The sequence below is a fragment of the Sinohyriopsis cumingii genome, chromosome 12 (assembly GCF_028554795.1).
Source record: "Sinohyriopsis cumingii isolate HCF-2022 chromosome 12, ASM2855479v2, whole genome shotgun sequence".
Lineage (NCBI taxonomy): Eukaryota > Metazoa > Mollusca > Bivalvia > Unionida > Unionidae > Sinohyriopsis > Sinohyriopsis cumingii.
In genome coordinates this window covers 73487539-73500792 of record NC_142972.1, presented here as the reverse complement: position 1 = coordinate 73500792, position 13254 = coordinate 73487539, and the positions used below count along the sequence as shown (strand labels likewise).

At 34.3% G+C, this 13254-nt stretch overlaps 1 protein-coding gene across 3 annotated transcripts in view; it reads left to right on the top strand.

Moving 5' to 3' along the window:
• Window positions 1-13254, top strand: part of LOC149786745 (uncharacterized) — a 72020-nt gene that overhangs the window by 23466 nt on the left and 35300 nt on the right. For all 3 annotated transcript variants that reach the window (XM_089977260.1, XM_089977259.1, XM_089977258.1), the window contains exons 7-10: window positions 1694-1783; window positions 2474-2647; window positions 10083-10302; window positions 11356-11645. In XM_089977260.1, the coding sequence (XP_089833386.1) occupies window positions 1694-1783; window positions 2474-2647; window positions 10083-10302; window positions 11356-11645 (774 nt within the window). The remainder of the gene's footprint in view (window positions 1-1693; window positions 1784-2473; window positions 2648-10082; window positions 10303-11355; window positions 11646-13254) is intronic.

Genomic DNA, 13254 nt, shown 5'->3' with positions numbered 1-13254 from the left:
TGGGGGCGGGGGGGGGGGGCTTGTCGCCTACTTGATACCCTCATAAATTCCTCTTGCATCCCCGGTGTCGCAGTTGTCTGTATACTGTTGCAAATATTCATCAAGTAGGTGTTGGCACAGCGGCTGGCGGTCTTCTGGGCGTTGTTTCTTGCAATCATGACGGCTTGTAGTGTTCTATGGCTAGGTGCAGCCTTGTGTGTCAAGAGGGATTTCCTCTTTGCCTCAGTCACGTGCTCCATCTCTTCCCAGTTTGCCTCATACCAGTCGACATTCTTTTGCACCCTCTTCCCGTAAGCTGTGATGGCTGAGTTGCTCACAGAGTCACGGATATGGGACCCCTTGGAGTCAATGGTGTCTTCAGGTGTCACTTTGGTGAGGGCTTCCTGCAGTTTGCTGATGAAGTGCTGTGTTTTATCTGGGTTGCTTGAATATCAGGTGTTGATGCATGGGTGACCCTTCTTGGCGTAATGCAGCTTTTTGGGTAGTATTCGCACCTTGCTATTCACGAGGGAAAGGTCCGTATCGCAGTCGGCACTGTGGTAGCTGCGGATGAAATGGACACTGGGCAGATCCGCACACCTGGTGATGAAGAGGTCTAGCTGGTGCCAGTGGCGTGAACGTGGTATCTCCATGACACCGGGTTGATCACCTTGCATTTGAAGAAAGTGTTGGTCACACATAGGCTGTGGAAGCATCACATCTCCTGCTGTGTCTGACCATTCTCGTTGATCTTGTCCCTTCCATAAAACCCGAGACAGGTTGACCAGGCCTCATGGTCAGCTCCCACTTAAACACTGAATTTTCCTAATAGTAAAGGCCTTCATTGTTGGGATTACTGGATATTGCCTGATTCAGAGCCTCATAAAACTTTTATTTCTCCTCGTGGGTGGAGCAGAGGGTTGGGGCGTACACGCTGAAGATGTTGACCGGGCCAAAGGATGCTGAAAGCCAGAGGAAAATGGTTATCTCATTACCTGATGACGGAGGTTCAATGAAGGCGATTATTGTGTTCTTTACGGCAAAGCCTATACCATGCTGCCTAGGTTCATCCGAGGGCTTCCCCTGGCAAAATAACGTGTAATTGACTTCCCTGATGGTGCCGCTTACAGACAGTCAGGTCTCCTGGAGGCAGGCATGTCGATGTTCAGTAGGGTGAGTTCTCTGTCAATGACGGCAGTCTTCCTTGCATCGTCAATTTGCTTTTGGTCAGCGTTCAATCCAGGACACATGGTCCTGATGTTTAAGGTTGTAATACGAACAGGTTAGGTCCTATTAATTCTTATTTTAGTCTTTCCTGATGCAGAGGTTTGTGTTCCACTTGTCGCGATGGTTCTGTAAGCTCCACGCACCCAGTGAAGCAGACAGGCCATGTCAGGCCATAGCCTTTCCCATGAGTGGGTATAGCCACAAGGCAGCATAGGTTTGGAATCGGAGTTTTTTTTCTCCTTCTTCAAGGTGGAACAATCAATATTATCTACGTATTTCCAAACAGTTTCGATCCATTTACAATAAAGGATTACTTTCAAAAAGTACTTACATAGTTTTAATTGTGTATTCTGATCCCACTATGTTATATTCATATTTGTAAATTACTGAGTTAATCTCAACGTGTTATTTCCTTTGGTAATAGATCATATTATTAAACCCTAAATGAAGCTGAACAAATTTGTTTTTAATTCCTTCCATATTTTAGGAGCAAGAAGGATCGAAAGATGACCCATGTCTAAACAGTATTTGTGAAGTTGAACAGGGGAGTGACTTTATTGAGGAATGCCTTGACATGGTAGTATTAACATAGATGAAACTCATCATTAGAATAGGTTTCAAGTATAAACATCGATTCATCCAGATGAAGTCTAAAACCATAATTTTCTAATGTTGATATCTGTCAGATTTTATGTACGACCTACATAGAAACGTTCTTGTGATTGAACGCACTGAATCTTTCATGAATAGGTATCACACAGATAAAGTGTATATTAGTTTCCAAAAGTGCCACTACACGATCAAAGCATTGTCCTAATTTATTAAATTTCCTGTTAGTTTACGTAATTTTAGGAGAGGAAAATAACTTTTGAATGGGATATATGTAAACGCTTTTGTACAAATAGATATTGTTCAGCGATTACAGTCATCATTATAACTTTGACATTGAATCAATTGTGTAAGTTTTTTTACAAGTCGAATGGTGTGGCCTCTAAAATGACTCACAGTTATACTACATCTCTTAATCTAAATACAATAAATGAGATATGATTAGAAATAATAATTAATAATTTAAGATACAACCAGTTTAAAAGAAATAGAAAAGCGCGTTCCATATGTTTCAAGATGACGCTGTTGATTTGTTAACGCGTTAAAATGTCAATATTGTTTTCGTCCAAAGCATTCAATTTTTAATCCATCTTTTTACAATTGTTTTATTGAGTACTTGTTTGAGGTTCTACATGTAAGAGTAAATATTTACCTTCAGACCAATCAAGGTGTTGTCCGCCCCGAGGCAGCTTGCATTGATAGTATGAACTACGCTGATGTAGCAAATCTGTTGACGAATTTAAACATGAAGATTACATCACCTGAAGATGATAAACTTAAACTAAAGCAGCGCATGTTCAGTGGACAACGGATTCATTCATTTAGTCAGAAGGTATAACATCTCATTTTCTTCATAAGGCAATCTTTGTGCATTTTAACTAAAACTAAAGATGGAAAAAATCAAAAGCGCTTAAACGAAATGTGATAAAAAAAACGAAACGAATTATGAAGAATACTTGTAGTTTTTTATATTCACTTGGCAAAGTAACCCATTCAATATAATTTGCATTATATTGAACCCTTGATTGTGTCGTCTGTCTATAAAATGATTACAACTTATATGCAACCGTTATTCAAGTTAGTCTCCAGCTGAACCAAATCATACAGTTAATAAAGTAGGTATGTTATTTTTTAATTATGTCCTAAGTGTGATTGCTAATTGTAAACAAGTTTAAAATGAATTTTAAACGTTTAAGGCAATCATATAGCAGCTTATTTAATTGCATGAAATACACTTGTGTACCGCCTTCATATCCAGCAAATTTTATGAAAAACCTCTGGCATTAGCTGTCAAAGTTGATGCAGTTGGAAAGAACAATTGTTGCGCACACACGCTGCCTGGTTTCACATAAAAGAAACTGGACCATCTACCGTAGTGATGATTAAGTATTCATATTAAAACTGTGCAACTGGTACCAAAAGTTTTACAACTGTTTGTAACTTAACTTATGGCTAGTGAATGTCCACTTGCCCTTTAGCCCTAACATTCTTGGGCCTCTGTCCTAATACTAGTACTTGTTATAACTACAAAATCCTTTGTCCTACACCATCTAGGTTGGTGTTAATATAACCTTTATGAGTTAAATCTGGCAAATTATCTTTCGCGCCTTCACATTTGTGTGAGAACAGAATTGGGTCAGTTGTCATCAAGCTAGTTGACATAAAAATCCCTGACTATTGATCGTCAAATTGGCAACTTTACAAAACACCTGGGCAAACGTGTTCATAAATTAACGACTGTTATGGACCTTTACAAAGGTGGTTAGGTGCTACACTGGGGGAGAAAAAGAGCACCTCTTATCGTCACAACATATAATGTGTTTATCAGCATGCGTATATCGCACTGTGACAATGTAGACCACGAGATTTAGTCCGGGTTGAATTAGATTACGCAATTTAGGTTGATCTCATCTCAGAATGTCCACTTTAACAATGCTCTTGCCGTTGCCTCTCGGGACGTGTAAATAATGAACGTCCAAAGGTATATATATGTATAATTATGCAAATAAAGTGCGTAATTGCCATTTAAAGTTAGGTATAATCAAATGCTAAAATGTGCCACCAATTACTGACATAATATGTGTTGAACCCTTACATGGCCTGTATGACTATTACTATAGTGCCGACCATATCTACATTCCGAAAGTCTCATATATACTTTCTGAAAATGCCGAATGCTCATTCCATTACCATGCGATAAGACATGTAATACTGAAAAGAAAATAGATCCAAACAAATCTGAGACAAGAGGCAATACGAGTAACATTCCAATACGCCATGATTAGATGTACATAATGATGAAAGAGTTAAAATGAGTGCAGAAGGAAAATTATGTATATGAATATCAACAGGACTCATCTCACGTACTTTATATTAGACAGATGTAATTATATCATGCATACTTTATATTAGACAGATGTAATTTCTATATTTGCTTCCATGCACAAACTTTACAAAACTTTATTGAAGTATCTGTTTACTTTAAAAAATGTAATAAATATGTTTAAATTTAAATTTTAGGCGAACAAGATTACAATTCAGATGAAAACTTTCCACAACAGAGTCACTAATATATTTCAGGATCAAATGTTAACCGAAAAAATCCATTACTTCACTTTAAACTAGGTCTAAATCCTACTATAAATATCGACGTGGTAAGAAATGCAAAATCTTAAGATGGTAAACAATTTCCAATTACAATTCATCAAATGTGGGACAACAAATGATAACTTATTGTGACTTGAGCACTTAATTCTCTTCGTAATTATCAAACACTCCATGAGCAATTCATTCTCTATTCATATATTTTTCTCTATGGTTTTATTGTTGCCCTTCAATTGATACTTAAAATTAATATTTCATTTATTTACAATTCATAGATTTCTTCTATATTATTTCAAGATTATATGGAATTTAATTCAGCAATGCTATATGTTAGATGCTGGGTCTAATTGCATCATCTTTTAAATCTGCTCATTTCTTTTGGTTTCTTTTTAGTTGCCATCCAATTATATATATTCTTTCACTTCGAACCTAATGATTCGGGAAAAGCATTTCGTCCTTGCCTACTGAATATAGTATTAAATGATAATATTTAATGTAATGCAATATATAATTTCAACGTTTTATAGTATGATTATTTATCATACATTATTCACTTAAATTAACATTATATATATATATATATATATATATATATATATATATATATATATATATATATATATATATATATATATATATAACTCAGACGATATTCTATCTCTCATTAACGATAATACAGAATAAATTCCTAAACTTTAAAACTATTGGATAATTTTATCACAGGCAATGAATTGTAACATATAATATAATATACGTTAAATTTGTACATGCTTATACGGTTTTTATACGATTTCTTCTGTAAATTGGACTGCATATTAACATGTCACTTCCGTATTGTGACGTATTATGATAGTGATAACATCCACAGCTAATCAAACGGCAGTAATTCTAAATCGCCATTGTTATAGATAATGCATAGGTGGGTTGTAACATGATAACCGGGTTAGGGTCAGATTATAACGCAAAGCACCAATGATGGTAACAAAAATACAATGTTTATTTAGGAATGATTCATTGGAAAAGAGTATGTTCAATTCGTTCTCATACAATATCTAAATGTTGGAAAATTAGCATAATATGCACGAACCAGATAATGTAATGTAATGTAAGAAAATAACTTTAAATATTACAGAGCTTTACGATACAAAGTGATTTCACGCAATGAGATCAAATGACTCAGGTAGAAGTCAACAAATTTCACACAAATAATAATACATGACATGGATCAATTCTTTACTCAAATAGCAAAATGTTGCATTTCAATCACATAGTGAAATGTCTGAGTTGTTCATTCAGATAAATAAATATGATATATCGTCTCAGCCCCAACGACATGTCTGGAATTTGAGGAGCTACCACCAATGGTCCTCCTGTCTGAAAAAGAACCGTTCAATCTTTTGTTCTCTGCAGACCCGTTAATGAAGCTTCTTCATGACAACGTCGTCTCCGTCAGCAGCACATTGTGTATAACAGAACCCAAATTAGCCAACGGCTAAAAGACACCTTCACTCCGATGCATATATTGACTTACAGCATATCACTCCTTCACTCTTCCAGTACAACGCTTGGCTACCAGTAAAAACAACCATCAGTAAATCACTGGTCAGTCAATCAATCAACTGAAAATATATCCAAATCCATGTGCTACAAAATACACTGTACTGTATAACAACATTTAATGACATTATTGACTGCAAACTCGAGTTAATTCATTTATACAAATTATATTATTAAAACAACACAAAACGATAATAAGTTCACGAGTGAACCCTGTGTCTGATAAGAATTTAACAGTAATAAATATCCTTTAAAAATGTAACGTTATTTAAATCGTTCTGTTAAATCACATGCAATTACATTAGGAAATAGATTTTAACAGTGCAATATACGAAACAAGTCAAAGTTAACCAAAAGTGCAAAAATAAACCTGGTAGTTCAATACTTATATCCTATAATACAAATGGAAACTAATATATAATTTACATATCTATACAGCTTGAGATCGCTAGTCGTTAAAGTAGACTGCTTGCTGACAATACTTTTCCTAATGTGACATTTTGCTCTACGGTGAGGCAATTTATACACCGAATATGTAGCCCTACATTTTCTGTGCGCTTGATGAATATCGGTTTTCCCATCGTATGCACTTCGCTCGTGCAGCATATGATGAACTGAACTAGCGGTTACGGTGTAATACTGAGGAAGGGGAACAGCTCCTTCCAGGACAGACTTTATTTTTGTTTAACTGTTATGACCTGAAGCACCTCAGTCATCAGGATTCACAGTCTGGTTATTAATGGTCCAAAATCTGTTTCATATCAGACTCAAAGTTTGCATTCCGACAACTGTTGTAAGAAACTTTAAGACTAAGAACAGTCGACTAGGGATGATTCGGATTACCTAACGTTGTCCACGACCCATGCAAGCAAGCCATCATGGATGAACGAACAATATTAATTAATTTATTTCTTGGTTATTGACCTAATTATCTGTACATACACACGTGCACTCTCCCACCTCCTTCCACTCTCACCCCCATATATATATCAAAAACCATGTAACATGTTACAGGTAACATTGTACACGATCACAAAAGTCTTGAAAACTGTATTCTATCATTTGCTCAGTTCATGTCAGCGTTGAGTAAGTGTTATTTCTGTTGCTGAAATTGGTAGGTTTGTTACTCCAAGCTTCACCGCTCCGGTGGCCAAGTGGTTAGAGCTTACGCCTGGAATAAGGGAGGTCGTGGTTTCGATCCCCGGCCGAGTCATACCAACAACATACAAAATGGTACCAACAGCTGCCTTGCTTGGCGCTCAGCATTAAGAGGTTTGTGTTAGGACTGGACTGCATGATGTCAGGATAATGTGAGTGGGTGGGACATCATGTAACATGTCTACGGCATGATGCCCGAGTGCTAGACATCACTATAAACTGCCACACTGCAGACATCGTAACGATATGACTGAAAAAGTGTTAAAGATACGTTAGAAATCCAAATCACACCCACACATCCACACACCAAGTTTCATAAGTGGTGTAAACAAAACAATCATGAAAATTAAATGTTTATAAGTTGTCTTAAAATAAACAATATCAGATGCCACAATCTTTGTCTCGAAATAGTTGATTGCTTGTATATTTCAGTATAAACATGAATTATGGACTCGTATGTTATTTGAAATTCATATGATCTTGTAGTCGTGGCAGATCTGCTATACACAAAATCATCATTATGGTCCTTTTTCTCTACATAATTGTTATAAACATCGTCTTTTATTCCCCTTGTTTCTTTTTTTTTTGGTACTCAACGGCCTTGTTTTCTTGCCGAGATATTTGCCGTAATTAGGTTCGTGTAGCTTGCGTTCTGATAAAGAAATGTCTCAACCACAAATATCGATGAAGTTAATGCGATTTGCTTCTGGTATGTATTGATGACTGTTAAATGTCAGTGTGGCATTCACAAACGTTCTACTGCAAGTATATAACAACTTGAGTTTATGTGTATATGTTTTCAATTCAAGATTTTAATACATTTCTGGTTTACATGAAAATTATACTGATTAACTAGGAATTGATTCTGTGATAAAATTGACTAGTTTAAATATATGTGTGTGTGTGCGTGTGTGTGTAACGTGCATGATGTTTTGTTTTCAATTTAATATTTGGGGGTTTGTCTTTTTCACCTGACGTCAACTACTGAAAGTCAATACATATGTCTGTATCTGAACTAGATCTTGTTTGCTCGAATATATTGATCCTATGCTTGCTAGTTGTCGACGTCGATATAACGCTAGCTTCAGGATTCACATCAAAACATATAATTTCCTTCATTGTAACACTAAATTAATCTGCTTCGTTTTGCCTACTCTACACCTATTTTTTACATTTTTAGTTTGCATCCACCACTTGTTATGCGTGTCATTTGTGGTAGTGTACAATTGCTGACACATCAAATTATCCCACCTATCTCAATAACTAAATTTTAGTTACTCATTGACGTTATAATAATAATTCTTCGAAATATGTATATGCATTCCTGTACCAATGTGCTTGATTTTATATCATGGTTTGAAATCTTTAAAATTAACATTTCTTTGTTAATCTTATATGTATTCTTCGTGATTCAAGTATGAATGGCTGTTTTATGACTTTTAGAGGTAAATATTTTGTCCTGAACTTTAATTAACTGCTTGCATGCTTGTGTACATTTCGCGATACATTCTTGTGAATAAAAGTTGTAAGTCTTTAAAATGTCATGGTGATGGAATCAACATCTATTGAACAAAAGTTTGGTTTATTATCTTTTGAGTTGCATGTCTTTTTCGCATTGTTTTAATGTGGTTCTAGCGAATTTCATATTCTATTTATGTCTCTTTTAATATCTTCTTTCTCATGACATTTAATACATTGGCATTTCCAGATATTCGTAGATGATCCCGTATCACATGTTTTATGTCTTTTGGCTTTATTGTTTCACTGCTATATGTCTAGAAAAAGTTTCCCTATTGATACAGGAAAAGTCCTCAATACAAATATTCATTAAATGTTCAGTTTAATTCCCCACTTTCTAATCCGATGCTTGTATCGTATGTATCATGTTATACTATCTATTAAGCACTTTACTTTTCTGTGATCCTTGATCCATATCTGCTCTACTATCTAGTTTGCAGAATGTATGATTCTATGTTTCTCAGCTGACAAGATACAAACTTTCATTCTGTTAACTAATATCGGAATAAAATTAACAACATGCCTTATGATATATGTGAATAACTTACTTGGAAAACATCAAACCAAATGAATATAATTATTACTTTTTAACCTGGATTATATGTTAAGCTGGAGTTAAAGACATCACTGAATCGCTTTTAATATCATGTTATTAACAACAACGTTCAGTATTCCTTATTTTCCATTCTTTTCTTTGAACATATTTCCAATGTGATCAACAATTGTGATACAAATTTAAGTATTTTAAGCCTGAACTGGGGTAACATATGTTTTACCAATACAAAGAGAACACAACTCAATATGTATTAACGCACTATTTAAAATGTGCACTATACATTGCGCGTTAGAGCTCACTCTTTAATTAAACATCCTCGTGACAACATCTTTATTATCAACAATTAATGTGTTATGACAATCGTTTATCACAATGTATTCGATAACACCATCAGTGATACATAATAATTTGAAGTAATTGTTGAAAACGCCAATCATACGATTAAATGTCTCATTATTAGCGGGAAACATTTTTTACGGTCTCTAACATATATCGAAACTCTCATGTCACTACACACAGTCCTCTCATCAAAACATAGTCTTAATTCATATTGAAGGTAGGACTAGTATAACATTAACTCATCTAACTGACATATGGTAATGAATGACATATACCATAAAAGGAATCCTAACATTAGTCTGAATTCCGAACAGAATATGATCAATAATAAACTTGATTAGTCTCTTCGTCGTATTGAATTTGACTTACATGGACCTTTTCTTCTTTCAGTATTACTATTACTAAAACAAAATCTGTTGAACTAAATGGTTGTTTTAAAAATGCTTGTACTATGTTAGGTCATTTTCTTATAATGACGTGCAGCAATGTAGACTTACTGCTTACACAAATTTACTTTTAAACCTTTTCACAAAAGATTAAAAAGGTACTGAATGAAAAAGTGGAGAACTACAAACGTTTAAAGAAGAAGCTGCTGGAACTTAACTCCGACATAATTGCAACTGTTAAGAATGACGCCTTTAAGGAGAATATGAGTGAGGTGACAGAACTGAGGTTCCCACACTATGAAGAGGAGTTAGAATCAATTAGGACAGTGCTCCAGGACATGACAGAGGACTTTGAAATTGTTGTGTCTGGTATGTCTTCCTGTTTTCTAGATATGCGTGACAGATATAAACTGAGGCTACGTTATTATGTTCTTAGTTGCATCATCAAACACATGCATAATTCTTATCCCCAGTAAATCGCTATCCGAAACCTTGAAATGGAGTTATTTATTATATACTATGGACTGTCACAAATGTACGAAATCTTGTAAAAAAATATGATAGAGCAATAAAGAAAAATTTAAAAGGTATCTATAAATTATCGCAACATATCGAAATCTCCAAAGAAGGATTTTTTAAAATGTATTTTGATGTATTTACAATATGTATTTACAATATGTAAATCATTGTAGTCACACAAAAGAGAATATGGACTTGTGCATTTAATCTCTAAATATAGCAGAGAATCCGAGTGTATTTTGAACGACTAAAACACAATACCGATCAATATTATTACTCTGTAAAAGTGATTCCACTGTCTTGTTTAAATATCTCGTTTCTTATCATAATATACACATCCTAATAAATCGACCACTTTGACCTTGCAAGTTCTGACATCTTTGGTTGATATTTGGCATTAGCGATTCACATTTGACTTATCACGTTTTGTTAGTCATATTTATAGCACATACCAACTCGAGGTGGTAAATCATTCGTGTATTACTGAAACAAACCACGTAGTTGCAGCACATCATCAGAAAGAAATATGGTAGTAACAAACAGCAATGATATGTTAAATATTTGATATTACTTTTAATATTAGTTAAGATATATATATGTATATATATATATATATATATATATATATATATATATATATATATATATATATATATATATATATATATATATATATATATATATATATATATATATATATATATATTTATTTATTCATGTTGATCTCAAAAATAATCTTCATTAGATACTTCCAGCATCAAATACATTGTTCATTTTCAACCATTTTGTTGTCAAGCTTTGTTTATTACGTGAAGTACCATTTCAGTACATTGATCGATTTTCTGTAATCCAGGTGTCGTTGAAATATTATCTGCAACCTTACGAATCATGTTCTTATTACAGGCGAAACAAGTTCGGGAAAGAGTACATTTCTAAATGTACTTCTAGGAGAAAAGATACTGCCATCGCACCATCTGCACACAACCGCAAGCTTGTGTCGTTTACACAATAGTGAGAATAGAAGGATAGAATGCATCGTGGAAAATAGAATTATCGACAGCATAACACTGACTGCCGATTCCAGTGAACTAAGAGAGAAGTTAGAATCAATAACAAAAAAGTTACTTTCAAATGACGGAATGGATGAACCCCTCAAATCCATTGACATATATTGGCCAATATCCTCATTGCACGTAAGTTATTGCATTGTTGGTGTGGAAACATGTGTGATGACTTCGTTAGGTAGCAGACGTGCGCTTAAGGCGTGGGTGCCAACAGCGTCAAAGTATTAGCATGTACTAAATCAGTGATAGATGTAAGGAGATGCATACACGTTCGTTACTTTGCGCGACTTTGTGTACACACACACACACACACACACAAACACACACACACACACATATATGTATATATAATGAGGACTTTGTATAGCGCCTAATCTTTAGAAACTCAAATCAATTTACAACATTAGACGACACGTGACGAAAGATATATAATGATATGATTACCAAAGACAAACATCATGAAATTAGAAAACAGAAAATATGCTGAAAATATATAGGTAAGTAAATATTATTAGGTCTTTAAGTCTGTTCTTGCAGTCGAAAGAGGTGAGATTTAAGATGTTCTTGAATGAGAATGTGGCTTTGTGTTTAGCTTCAGTAGGCAATGTGTTCCAAGCTCCTAGGCCCTAGTATGCAAAAGAACTTTGTCCATATGACTTTATTTTCATAGAGTGAATAATGAGTATACGAATGTCAGAAGAGGGGCGTAGTTATCTTGCTGGTATGTGCACATGGCTGAGGTCGGATAGGCATGTTGGACTGGAGGCCGTCAGTGAAACGTAGCGCAGAGAAACAATTTTGTGCTTGATTCAGGATCGAAAGGATAGTCAGTGTAGGGTACAGGACATGGTGTGTGTGCTTTGATTGGGGTACTCCAAGGATGATCCGAGCAGCAGTAAATACATTTATGTTATATATATATATATATATATATATATATATATATATATATATAAAGATAATGGAGATGATGCACAAAAAAAAAAATAAGGACAATAACAATATCAGCAACAACAATACTACTACTGCTACTAGTATTACTACTACTACTGCTAATAATAATAATACTATTGTTCCTTTTATTTTAGCTTTTATTATGTCTTTATCTTGTCCAATATCTATAGGCAAATTACATGTAGATTGTGTACAATTATTACGTTATGTGTTTAATTATTGTCTCATTTATGTCGATGCCCCCGAGAAAGCGCCCTGGCTCAATTTACACCAGATATATAAATTATCCTTTCTAATGTAAATGTTGTTGGCGAAATCATTTATATCACGGAAACACTATGCTTGATCTTTTTATATTTGGTTATAATTTAAAAAAAATACAAAATCTATGAAAATTCATATTTCTCTTGCTTTTGTTGTTTGTATATTTCAAGCTTTATCTTCTACCTTGAGTAAGAGATCTATGAACGTTTATCACTTCGCACTTTTATATCTCTATCATCAGTAGCGCTATTTTAGATATAAAAGCAAACCAAGATACAAAGATTGATGTAAGCAGTCTACGTTGGCGTATATGGATAAATGATACCAGGATTCATTCTCCAAAATATTGAAACCATTGTCAATAAACAACATAAAATATGAATTGCTATGAGAGACACCAAAATTAGTAAACTTAAAAACACTTAAATGCCAATGATTATATCAATAAGGACCTTATTTTAATTGTAGGTTAATATTACTATATTATTGTTGAGTGACAAGATGCATACTTATTTTGCAC